The following is a 13,182-nucleotide window of genomic DNA, read 5'->3' as shown; positions in this document are numbered from 1 at the left end:
ACGTCAATGGACGATTAGTTCCGTGGTGGATTGTACATGAACATCCCCTTAGTTTGGTTTCAATTGATTTGTATGAGACAAGCTATAATCCTCTGGCCACATACTATCATACATGCTAACAGTTGGATTTTAAAACAATTTATTCACATAACTATCTAGATATTTGTACTCGGATGACAAATATGGTGGAAATTTGAGTCTGGAAAAGTATGAAATTTGAAATATGTAAAATGGGTGGGAACCCTGATTTCATTCTCAGAGTAACTCTAAACCGGACCGGTCACATTTATGATGCACTTGTATATTTATTCTTAATAAAGGGTGTATAACTTGTGTTACCAAGCTGCTGTTTGTTGTATTATTACAGATGTTATTGACAATATTTAGCAGTTTGTTTATATTATATTGTTTGCTCCCCACCCCACCACCAATAAGCTCATTACATCACTACGTACAGTCCCAACTATTATTAACACTGACCTTAAACATTCATTTATACCCCCGCAATACGTGCTGCTGGGGAAATCTTGTGCATTCAACACATTAAAAAGATAGTTAAACTGTCAAAGGGTGAATTTAAAAGTGGCCAGAAATTCAAAACACATTGAAAATATAATTGAATCAACGTGAAATAAATATGTTGCCTGCTTTTGTGAAAGGTTTGTTTACATCAGTAAAACACAGTATATCATTCATTTCCTCTTGGCTAACTGGGTCTAATCTTCACTGAGGAAAAGTTCATTTTGGGACATTAAAAACAAAGTTTTTGTTGGATGATGCTCTCCTGTCTATGCTGAATATGAAGCCACAGGCGGTAGCCAGTTAGCTTAGCTTAAAGACGTAGCAGGTGAAAACAGCTAGTCTAGCTTTGTCCAGAGGTAATAAAATCTGCCTTTATAATGAACTTTGTGTAATCTGTACATAAATACATTGTCGCATCAAGGACATCTTTATCGAGGCAGTTGCATTTTTGTAGCCGCTCTGAGGAAACGTTGCTCAGTATTTGAAGACTCCTTCACTCGAGTAAAAGCAGAAATTCCCCACCCAGAAAATAATCAGAGTAAAAGTAAACCCTGCAGAGGATTTGTGTACAGTCTGAGGAGCATTTCACCATTTTGGTTGGTTGAGGTGGATCTTTGGGTGATATGATCTATAACGATGCTTTATATTTAGTCATCTCATCAGATGTTCGGTGTGTAATATCTTGTTTTGTAAAGCAATTAGCAACCAACACCACAAAAAAAGCAACTGAATGGAAAGTGAAGACTAGGTTGGAAAACATGTCGCTTCATGCTGCACCACAGCACCCGGTCAAGAAGAGGTCACATCAGCTCCGTCACGCATTCATGATAGTAATACTGTTGCTTTAATGGGACAGCCGGGCCGACACAAAGGCCTGAATTCAATCACGAGAACTTAAAAAAACACACAGAAAGGAACATTAAATGAACACAATGCACATTTGCATTCTCTGTTTCTCGTACAAGTGAAAAGTAGAATGGGGGAGTGGGGGGGAGGAGGGAGACCGAGACTCTCCCCTTTCGTGTCTATACATAATCTGTAGTAACGTCCCCGAGGTCTCTTGTGTCCGGAGATGCAAGGCTGCAGGTAGGTCCGTGCTGGTTAGGCTGCTGCGGGTGTGTGACGGGAGAACAAGTGTTCAGGGTGAGCCCGGGCCTTTGGCATCGAGGGATGGAGGGATGGAGGGTGCACATTCACCAACAATATCCACGTGTGTCTCGACTAAATTGCTCGGACACCGCTACCCCCCCAAAAAAACATTCAAGGCTCGTTTTCCATGCTCATAAACCTTAACCCATTCTAGATATATATTTATAATTGTTTTTACTAATAGACACTGAGCTGGGGTTTTGTGAACAGAAATGGCAGCCACTTGTATTTTTTGCTTTTTACTCTTGATAGCTGTTTTTGCTTTGTCCTTGGCATCGGGTACCAGACAGTACAAGAAGTAAACGTTACTGTGTTTAACAATAAACTGTCTTGAAAAACATACTCGTTAGATTACCGCCCCTAACCCCCCCCCCCCACCCACCCCACCCCACATTGTCCTAGAATTGAACAATCACCATTTATACAAGTCAGTTCTGAAAATACAATGGCAAGTGACACTTTGCACTAAAATCTCATTGTGAAAAACAAAAAAAATATATACCCCCCCCCCCCCCCCACATCTGATTTGTTCAGCTTATCAAATGCTATGACTTTGTTTTTCTCCGTCGCGTCGTACCAACATTCACGGATTTCGATATTGTAGAAGCTTTACAAAGACTTAAATATAGTAGGATACAATACAGTAAAAAATAGAAAATAAAGTCGATATAGTTTGTTTTACTTAAATGATAATTTACCAGAGGCAAACCCAGAAACGGATCTTTTGACACTAGGCAAACAAACAAACACTAGAATTAACCCCTGAGGTCAAATGATAAAAGAATAACCAAGTCTGGAACCAGAGCTCGGTCCCAGATAACGAGCTACTTCCAGGGTATTCGGAAGTAGCTCGCTACGTGCAGGACTATAGGCAAAATGTGGGTGGTCCTGCGTGACACACAGTCAACGTGTGCTACTCGAGTGCACTCGTTTGGGTGTTATTACTATACCAACGAGACGTTAAGCTGAGGAGAACTTGAAGGCACAATTATCTGAGGCAGAATATGCCTCAAGAATCAAATCAACGGTTGTAAACGGAGATGCACTTATGACTTCTGGTGACTAGTAGTTCTCTTGAATACACTTATTGTAAGTCGCTTTGGATAAAAGCGTCTGCTAAATGACTAATGTAATGTTGTAGTATCAAGGGAATACGAGTCGAAAAAGAAGGAAGGGGAAAATAAAAGTTTACAGTTTCAGGTATGGTTTAGGTCTGAGAACGACGAGGCAGTGAATCAAGTTAAGGCCAAATTACTTGGGATCGTCCAATCAGAACGCTCCAACAGTAAAGATGATGTTAAACCTGACAAATCACACCGATTTGCAATACGATATCAGTTTTAATACCAGAACTCCTTTTTGTATTTTGTCTTAGCCTGGCTCGCTACATAGATATTTCCTCTCACGCTTAAGTCAATTATATTAAACAAGGCTTCTTCTTCTTTTTGCTCTTCTCTCAGAGGTTGTTATTATGCACAATAATGTATGTTACAAGAATATACATTAGCTTCAGTCTATAATATCTCAGTCAGGAGTACATCCAAGCATTCAGGGTGAGGACTTTGGCTTTGAAAAGTTAGTCTACATATGCACAGATATGAAACACGTAGAAAATGCACCATAGAAAAAAAAAAAAAAAGACGAGGGAAAGAAAAAAGGGGAAAGAAAAAAACAGAAATGGACTAAATGGCTCATGCTGATCTACCGTCATGTATGACCATTTGCTCACAAACAACCATTTCCTCTAAAAAAAAAAAAATCTAAAAAGTTTTCAAGTTTGAACCTTTTCACACCAATCACATGATCTGCGATCACAGATGTGTTGAGGGTCAAAAAGCAACAAGAAATTGAAAATAAAAGTGTTTGGAGGGCTTCGAGGGGTAAAGTTCAAGTTTGTCATTCCTCATGTGCAAGTCAATATAAAAATGCTACAACTCGTACGACTCTTGTCAACAAGACAGGTTCAGGGCAGGCCAAGTCCCCCCCTGTAGTTTGCTAAATAAAAAGGGGCTTGGAAATTGGCAGGACAGCTTGCTCAAACATTGACGCAACACGCAGTCTCCCTGTAGGTCTGTTTTATTTCCCCCTCCGGCTCTTCGCCTCCTCCGTGGATCTGTTCACGTGAAGGAGGAGCAACCGTGGGAGTCTGTATCATCACTTCAAGAGCCAAAACAAACTTCTCCATCCTTTTGTCTCTCCTCTCTTATGGCAGGAGAGTCATCCTTCCTCACTCTTTTCCTTCCTATGACTTCGGCTCAGGTCGGCCATCCCGTTCCGCTTCTCTCTCTCTCCCTCCGCGTGTCCCTCACTCGCTGTCAGTCTCTAGGTCGGAGTCGGACCACTGCACTGGGCTCAGTTTCCCGTGGCGCTGGGCGTACTCGATGACCGCCGTGTAGCAGAAGTAGTACTGGTCCCAGGTCTGGATGCTGAACGCCCGCTGCGTGCGCATGCGCCGCACCGTCTGACGGACATCGACCGTGGCGATGTCCTCCAGCCGGGACAGGCAGATGTCCAGGGTGCAGAACGTGCCTGGTCGGGGAGCATAGGTGGACAGAAAGGTTAAACAAGAAGAAGTAACTCGTACTAAAGCAGGTGATACGCTACAATTACCGCCTCACAGTTGTATGCCTCTGCCAACCATCATCAACACCATCCTCGTCATGTTACAGTTTACACCCATGTCTGGCTAAAATGTCTTCACTTCATCATTTTAGAGCTTTGTGTGATATTGTCACCATAAGAATATGAATCTTGAGTTATGGCCATAAACCTGTTCTGTGAGGTCAAAGTGACTTCTGACCACCAAATTCTAAAGAATTCATGCTTGTGTCCAGGTGGACGTTTGTGCTAAATTTGAGGAACTTCCCTCGATGCAAACCTGAGATATTCTCACAATAATGGAACAGACAGACAACCCGAAGACATAATGCCTCCAGCCACGGCTGTCTCTGGCAGGAAGCCACAAAAAGACAATACAGACAACACCAGAAAAAATAGAACTCGAGGACCTGGTAGGACCTCATTTTGCAGACTAGGTTTGTATTGTTATTAAGAATATGTTGAAGGCTGGGTATCAAACCTAGACTTTTATGGTTCTGACAATGAAAAAAAGATGACAGAAAACTGGCTCATTATTTGACCAGTTTTAGAAGTTTTTGTACAACTTTTGGTCTTTAGACAACAGACTTTTTGAACATAAACATGCAGGAAGAAATGTTTTGTATCTGTACACAAACTGAAAGATACCCAGCCCTACTATATGTGTTTCTTGTTATACAGCAACACTGTATGCCAACACAGTCACATAACTCACAGTAACAAGGTCTTTGCATAAACACAACAGTATATCTCGACCTCACAGTGGTACATTTTTGTTTACCTGTGCGGCCAATGCCGGCACTGCAGTGCACAACCAAGGGGGGGCCCCCTGGAGGCCCCGTCCAACTGGAGCCCAGGCTCTGGACTGCAGCCTCCCTCCTCTGAAGCACGTGCTCACGGAAGTCCAACATGGCAGAAGCACATTTGGGCACGCCGAAGTCTGGCCAGCTGACGTAGAGGTAGTGGCACACCTCCCGTCTCTCTCCAGACTGAGGAAAAGTCACAGAGGTTCACGGAAGAAAGAAAAGCAAGATATCAGACTCTTTCTCATGTAGCGGCATGTGGGACAATATCCACGCCAAGTCATATTCTTTAATGACATGGAATTGGTGGGTAAAAACTGAATAGATTCATCTGACAAAGCCACCCAACAACCCGGAGTTCTCTTTTATTCAAATGTTTAAATCCTCTGGAGCCAATAAAGATACTTTTTAAGGCTATTTCACTACCTCAAATTAACACAGATTTTATTTAAAGTCCTACTGCAGTTGGTGTGACTTACCTGTGTGTTGTAAAGTTCAAGATGGGAGAGCTTGAAGTCCTGGAACGCCTGGATGTGCGTGTTCCTAACCAGGAAGTATCCGTGCTGCTCGGTCCGGCCCTCCTCCAGAGGCCAGTACTGACCACACTTGACTCTGCCGCGCTCCACCACCCTGAGACGCACAGAACCACACGGCGTTTTGAGGAACTGTTGTCACTCCGGCTACCACTTCTGACACTGAAGTGACTCGGACGTAAAAAGAGTCTCACCTGGTGGTCATGACAATGATGAGTACCATCTGTTCCCACACCATGCGCCAGAAGTCACCAAACGTTTTTGGCAAAGGACCTGAAGGACACAAGAGAGTGGGCTTAGAGCAGAAAAAAGTGATTATTGCATGGAGGACTATATGACGACAATAAACACTGGGGCCGTAGTTTTTTTGTCAACAGTTGCTCACCCTGAGTTGCAATGTAGGCGTTGCTCCTCTTGTACCCGTCCATGAAACTGGCGTTGATGTAATCTGATGTCTGCAAAACACACAGCAGAAAAAAGGGGTGAGACTCGGTGGTTGGTGCTCGTATCTACTGGCTCCCGTAGGACGACATCGAACATTACTATCAGGGGTGCAACGGATCGCAGTCACGGATCAATGAAAAAAGGAGCATATATAACTTCTACAGATGCTCTTATTACGTCTTTCTTCCGTCGATACCAATTGCCGATGAGCGATATCGGCAGATACAGAGTTTGTTGTCGTTTTGTTGTAGCAGCTGGTTTAACGAAGCCATTGACAATTTTATTTTCACCACTGTCCCAAAAAATGATTTCAACTGCCCTGAAGTCAGTGTAAAGCATCAACAATTGCATAAAGAGACAATTAAAATGATTAGAAAATAAAAGATTGTTTTTATTGATACATTAGTAGTTTTGATGTATTATAAGCTGTTAGTGTTCAGAGGTTTAACGTCTCATAATTCTCTCTAATATCTATTTTACATTGCTGAGAAAACGTCGCCTTCAAACAACTTGGTTTCACCAAAAACTAAATTTTACAAGATTGCATTTGAACACATCATGATAACGTTATAATTGACCTTTGCCCAATACTCACTTTCACTGAATAGAGAATGAACACATGATGTAACTCAACAGAACCTCCGTAAGTTAGCGGTTAGCTCCGGTGCTGCTAACGTTACTAGCGCTCCTGCTCCTTCAACGCAGATTTGTTGAACAGTCACAATGTAGCATTCTCAGAGATGAGCGACGGGAGCCGTACGGATCACTGATCAGCTACAGTCCGTTACACGGCTCATTCCTATTGGCCTATTTTATTAGACCAGTCACTTATTTGCAGTAAGCTGGAGTCACATAAAAATGAGTCAATAAGTACAAATAACACAAAATGAATCTACAGCTGATTCAGTCGATCTTAATATTCTTTAGTTATTGAGATAAATTTAGTTGCCAACATCAACATGTGCTCTAAAGCCAGACTGAGGGACTTTTTACAACCTGATTTGATTCTATTAGTTTTTTGGCCATTATTACAATAACATTGTACTCATTTTACAAAAATAAGACCTAGGTTGCCAAAAAAAAACAGGCCTTTCCAGTTAACCACATAAAACCCACTGAATACGATACGAACAAGCATCCCACCTTCCAGCACATAGATACAGCAGATTAGCACGAAGACATCGCAAAGAGACCCAAACGCTCCAACATTCATGTTTACCGCTGATCTTTTGCTCATACGCTCTGTGCCCACCACTAATTACATCCAATATAAAACATTACATTCTCTGATTTGTTACTGAAACAAACTTCTTATGAGAAGGTGGAACAGAGGCCTGAGGTTGGCAGCAAAGTCACAATTCAACGGCAAACATCCCTAAAATCATCCGTCATCAACAAAGTAATAGCTTTTAGAGAAACAAAATCAGAGAGGGAGCAGTAAAGTTTGATGAATCGGTAAATACCTCGTCCTCGTCATCACAGAGCTGGCAGAGTCGCACCCGTGACTGGTCCAGGCAGAGGACATCACTGTACCGGTTCTTTATCTGATTGGACAGTTTCCTGTAAAAGGCAGAATTGAATAGAATGGTGACATGAGCGATGTTAAACAGTGAGCTGATGTGTTATCCGTCATGTACATTTCCTTCGCTTTGGTACAGAGACTGAAAATAAAGCACACAGAAGAAAAGAAAAATAAGTTTTTATCTCTTACTTGGAGTAGTCAAAGGTGCCAGCTGGTGGCTCCTTCCGGATCTCCTCGTACTCCTGATAAATCCCCTTCTTCTTCTTTCTCTTCACGTACTCCACAAGATCGTGCACCGTCATGCCCCCCTGCTCCGGCACGTGAATAGATGCCTCCACGCAGCTGTCCTCGTCATCGGGGCCCCACGACGAAGACAGGGGCGGGGACTGGGAGGACGGCTGGTGCGGCGGGCGAGGCAACGACTTCTGGGGCAACGGAGGCACCCCTTCTTCTTCTTCTTCTTCTTCTTCTTCCTCCTCCTCCTCATCCTCCTCCTCTTCGCTCTCCTCGCTCTCCTCCTCCTCGGCATCGTCACTCTGAGACCCGCGGGCAGAGTCTGTTACCTTCCCGTCCACAGCGTCCATGTCTCCTACCTGGGAGAGTGGCGTCTCGGGGGGCGTGTCAGACTGGGGAGGGGCTTGGCGACCACGGCCGTTCATGTTGGCGTTGGGGCTCGAGCCGCCACCGGCCCCACTCACCGCTGAGCCGTTCCAGTGTTGGTGGTTCCCCTGCGGCTTGTTGGCAGCAGACGGCGGGCTCGCTTGGTACTGACCTAGGTCTTGAGTCCTGCCCTCAGACACACCGCAGTGGTTGTGCGAGTTGGCATTGCTGTCATCAAAGCAGTTTGAGTTAGCCCCGGCTAACTCGGAGCCCAGCTGCGTGCCGATGTGTGCGTGGGGCGGTGTTGCGCCTGCGCTCGCATTGCTGCACTCTAAGCTGTAGGAGCGCAGCAGGCTTCCCACGCAGTCGTGCGTGTCATGCTCTTGCGTGTCGCCCGGAACAGTGTTTGTGTGTGCGTTGACGCACGACTGGATCCAAGCCACGTGGCTGTACTGGGACGTCCCGTCCAGGTGCTCGGGGAGGGAGGAGACTGGGATGTGACTGGCCAGCTCGTGAGCTTTCACTGTGCACACCTGGCAGATGGGGAAGAGAGAAAGCGCTTTTCAAATGGCGACCAAACATCATTACGACATGACGAAATTCATACGGAAAACAAACACACATACCCTCTCTCTCAGCTTCTCGCGCACAAACAAGCGGAGGACCGCGAAAGGGGCTCGGAACCATAGAGGCGACGACACAATGAAGACACATTTTAGACGAGCTGGAAACGCCCCCTAGGAAATGCATTCAAATGATGAAAAAGGTTATGTATTTCAGAGAGACCTTTTTGACACCGAAAACTTGAGGCGGACAGAAGCCAGTTTCTTGTATTTACCTTGAGCAAATTTAGGATCTTGACGCAGAGCTCGTAGTCAAAGTTGCCATAGCTGGAGTTGGTCATGTCATAGATAAATATGAGTCCGTCTCTTTGAGTTTGTGCACTGTTGAGCAATGAACAAGATTTTCAAATTAAGAGCAGAGGAAGGGGCCAAAAGGAGCATGCCATAAGTAATACATATCATTTTCTAACATACATTTGAGAGAAAACGTGTGGTGTGTTCACAAAAAAACACCATTTGAGCGCTAAATTAGCATGACGCTGTGTTGCGAAAGCCTATCAGTGTTGAGATTCTCCTCCTGCGGTCACTGAAAAATATTGTAGCCGTTTGTGGGCACCCAGAGCTCTACGATAGTACCTCATATCTGTGTATAAATGCATGTGTATAAACCATAGACTGTTTATGGTATAAACAATAGTGTTGATGAATGTAAGCATAGCTGCGCATCGATTACTCCAAACTCCAACCAGAAAACAAGCATTTTGAAAGTTGTTTGACTGTAGTTTTGCGTCCAGACCCGAGAAAATCATGAATTCAGACTTTTTACAAATCAGCATTATTATGTAGTTAATTCTGCATCCTTTTTATCTGTTAACTGCAATGAAATCCCGGTAAAATCTGTTTATTTTGGGTCGATACTGCTGTAGTAAACCAGCTGACGTGTTGCTTGCTAGAAACAGTGAATACTCCAGATGAAATCCAGACAGGACCAGGTTTGGTTTTCTGACATATCTGGAACTTTCACAACATGTACAAAGCAGCAATAGTGTCTATGTCTGCCATGGTTGACGAAGTTGTTGGTCTCTACATGGCGGTAAGGCCCCCTCTGATGTGAATAAACAAAATGAGCCATGTGAGTAGCGCGAGGCGTAAACTTTGCTTTGCTTTTGGTGTGAACACGGCATTAGAGATCCGGTAATGCTTAGTTGTATGTATGACGCTAGGGCATCACCTCTCTATGGCTTTGTCCAGCTGATAGATGATGGCCTGCAGCACGGCTTTGTGGGTGGTGACGTCTGGCCGATGGAGATGAGCCGTGAAGAGCGCTAGAGCGGCTCCCTTTGCATCACGGCCAGGCTGGTGGGGACATGCAACAAATCATCATACATGCAAACTCTGATCAATTGTGCATCCGTTTTTTGGATTTGTGAGAAAGGGCGAATATACATTCTGATTATGTACGTGAACATTGTCTGGCCATCTTCTACTCCATCTACGTTCATAAAAAGACAGAGGCAGGGATACACGTGCAGACCGACGTACAAAATGACCAGCGTGTGCGTCATTGTCTGTGTATCCTGCAGGGTGGCTCACAATTGCTTCCGCACTCACCAGGACTGTAAATTTGCCACTCAGCAGCTCGGAGCGTAGGGGCTCCTCGTCAGGGTTGATATTGATGATGCCCTCTTTGATTCTTGTGTTCTGATTTTGGTATATGATGACAGAGACAGGGGAGGGAAGCGGACAGTCAATTTAAAACAGTATACACAAAAACAGCATCTAAAAATGATTGATGATTTGACTTTTTAACGATGACGTGCATCACGCTGCTTTCCAGTTTTCAGTAAGAGCGCTTTTATTGACGAGTTCCAGTTTATACTACGCCAAGAAATAAGCCTGAAGACATTTTTCACAATTCAAATCCCAAATTGCAATATCAAGGAAAAAGGTCAGGTCGTAAAACTAGAAACTGAATATCTTCACTAGGTCTTTTAGCCCTAACGAAGACATGAAGGGTTCTGTTGATAATAGAAATATTCATCAAATATTCGTTTTGTCACGGATCAAAGCACAGTACCTTGTACGCTTCGAAGAGGTTGGTGGCTCTGGCGACGTCAAACTTGCGGGCCATAAGAAACTTTACAGCTGTGGGTTGGGACACAAGACCAGCGCTGTGAGGCTGCTCCCTGCTTCGCACCTCACCCAGGAACTCCACCACAGCCTGGACAAACGACAGAACGGAGGAGACGGAATGACAAAGATGAGGTGTGGGTGTGTGAGGGGACATTACAATAGAGAAAAAAAGCTATTTGCTTAGATGTGGATAACCAGAGGAGAAGAAACCTGTATACATTTTTTTTTAAAAGCAGGGAATTGAGTGAGTAGAGCAATAGCAACAAAAAAGAACAGAGAGGAGACAGGTATGCCAACTGGAAGACAAAGAAAATGCATGAGCCTCTCATCCCCGTCAGCTTTCTAGTTCTCTGCCTGCCAAAGTTACAACAAATGTGTGATGCAGATGGGAGCGGCAGGCTGTGGCCCTGGATGATGCCGAGGGCGAGGGCACTCAAAACGCCAGGAGACAACAGTCGGCTTGTTGTCACCACGGTGAGAGTCCGTCCTCCAAATATGAAACCAGCACAAGGAGAGTCTATGAATGGGTGCATCGGATTAACTCATCAGCTACGTACAAAACTTTAAATCTACTCTGCTGCGGGACACAGAAGAAGATGCTAAGTGAAAAACGAATCCAAAAGCATGGGTTTCCCCATGAATTCTTTGAGAGATGTGAAGATGTGCCCAAACCCCGATGCAGCTCGTCTCAGGATCAATTTCTGTTCTTAGATGACGGGTAAACATAGAGACACGCGTAAGACTATGTCATTCACTGTGGGAATAAATAGCACCCCTGCTCTACTTTTACCTGAATGTTCTATTTCATAATAGATAGATTAGGTAATATATTATTTTGATGAGGTCAGAAGGAAGGTCTTTATTGAAGGTAGTGTGGCACACTTCTGCATTGTAACACTTTGAGGAAAAACTAACGAACATGTGTGGAATGATGTCATCAGCACAAAAACGACTCTAGACAAAAACAACTGTATATGTGGTTATTTAACCAGTCACAACACCTGGACTTAAAAAGTAATGTGTGATTTAAAGGTATTTAACCACATGTTGCCAAAACATGTTTGTAAAGCTGGAATACACTTTTCAGGATTTGGGGCACTTTTGGGAAGGTAACCTTTAAATCACAACCCTAACGTTTGCTACACACCAGTGTCTGAACACTGGGATGGTTGCTAGCCTTTGTCGTGTTGATCCAAGGCAAAGGCAACAAGTCGTTGATTTCAGCAGAGAGTTAAACCATCAACAGGTTTGCAACAGCAAATCTGGGAAAGTGATGTCAGCTACCAAGAGACACACGGGCATATCTGGCGAGCAGCAAAGATACAAGCGTGTCCTGTAAATAAGCTTACAGATCAGTTAACCTTGCGAATGCTTCATGGAGATAAAATAAGTAGCTATGCAACGAAGCTGTCATCGCAATTACTAAGCGACATTTGATGTTTGCTATAAAAGCGAGGCCGGCCCCTTTTACTAGAAAGTGATGGCAACAACAATGTCAGGAACCGGAGGATCACTTCTGTGAATTCTCGACCGTACATCTGATAACGTTAGGCAGAGCACTGCGAGCTAACCAGCTAGTTGGCTCACAGCAAACACTCCCGTTGTCCGCCTCAACCGTGTCATGGTACATAATGACAATAAACACTGAAGTTAATCAGTGTTTGGTCGTTTATAATCTTCACACTTTGACCAATACGACTTTAAACGCATAGAAAGATAGCTGTCGAGGAAATTCCCTGCAAGTCAACAATAGCTATTAGCATTAGCTAGCAGCTAGGTTACATGTGGCAGCTGGATGGCTAACGATACCGTTTAAGACACGAGCAGCCACATGTATGGGGCAAAACATAGGGACATTGGTGTCGCTACTTGACATTGGCGACATGAACATGTCTATGTGGTCTACGTAAAGCTGGGTTATCAGGGAAGCGAGTGTTTGTGGCACACAGCCGGTTAAGTGATCCTTACTACTGCTAGCAAACGCCATCATGCTAACACACATGCTAACTGCTGTCAGTCACACCGGAGTCAGTCGGCTCGGGAGGGTGCGAACGGGCCAGGGCTGTTTACTAGACCATGTCGTTCCGAGGGACGTTCACCGTGACAAAACATACGGAAAAAATCCCCGGTAAGAGAAGAACTGAAGGTAACACGTGTACACACTAAACATGACGGAGAGATGAGGAAAAAAATCCGTAAAGAGACCCTTACCAGCTGCTCCTGAGTAGTCAGGGCTTCCGCCATCTTGAAGCCTCCGCAACGTCGCAGCGGGCGCGCCCACCAGCCGCTCAGTCACGTGACACCCCGAGACTGCC

The 13,182-nt window shown here is 44.4% G+C and overlaps 1 protein-coding gene across 1 annotated transcript; it reads right to left on the bottom strand.

The window, feature by feature from the left end:
* Positions 1–2,209: 2,209 nt before the first annotated feature.
* On the bottom strand, positions 2,210–13,119 carry ptpn9b (protein tyrosine phosphatase non-receptor type 9b). Its single transcript, XM_079160337.1, has 13 exons — positions 13,079–13,119; positions 10,812–10,955; positions 10,346–10,435; positions 9,966–10,090; positions 9,010–9,115; positions 8,798–8,908; positions 7,761–8,704; positions 7,513–7,609; positions 5,991–6,060; positions 5,800–5,878; positions 5,552–5,702; positions 5,051–5,258; positions 2,210–4,200 (listed from the first exon to the last, which is right to left on the bottom strand). The coding sequence occupies exons 1-13, from the start codon at positions 13,109–13,111 to the stop codon at positions 3,977–3,979; spliced, it is 2,382 nt and encodes a 793-aa protein (XP_079016463.1). The 5' UTR covers positions 13,112–13,119; the 3' UTR covers positions 2,210–3,976.
* Between the last annotated feature and the right edge of the window lie 63 nt (positions 13,120–13,182).

This window comes from Pholis gunnellus (assembly GCF_910591455.1).
Source record: "Pholis gunnellus genome assembly, chromosome: 5".
In the NCBI taxonomy this organism is placed as follows: Eukaryota; Metazoa; Chordata; class Actinopteri; order Perciformes; family Pholidae; genus Pholis; species Pholis gunnellus.
The sequence above is the reverse complement of the archived record's forward strand: the minus strand, read 5'-3'. Positions and strand labels throughout refer to the sequence as shown.

What these genes read in the sequence shown, in the direction of transcription:
- ptpn9b (XM_079160337.1), bottom strand. Translation starts at nt 13,111, where the DNA reads ATGGCGGAAGCCCTGACTACTCAGGAGCAGCTG. An exon ending in GTGGCAAATTTACAGTCCTG is followed by an intron (nt 10,091 to 10,345) that starts GTGAGTGCGGAA and finishes TGTCCCCACCAG; the next exon opens with CCTGGCCGTGATGCAAAGGG. An exon ending in GCGAGAAGCTGAGAGAGAGG is followed by an intron (nt 8,705 to 8,797) that starts GTATGTGTGTTT and finishes CCCATCTGCCAG; the next exon opens with GTGTGCACAGTGAAAGCTCA.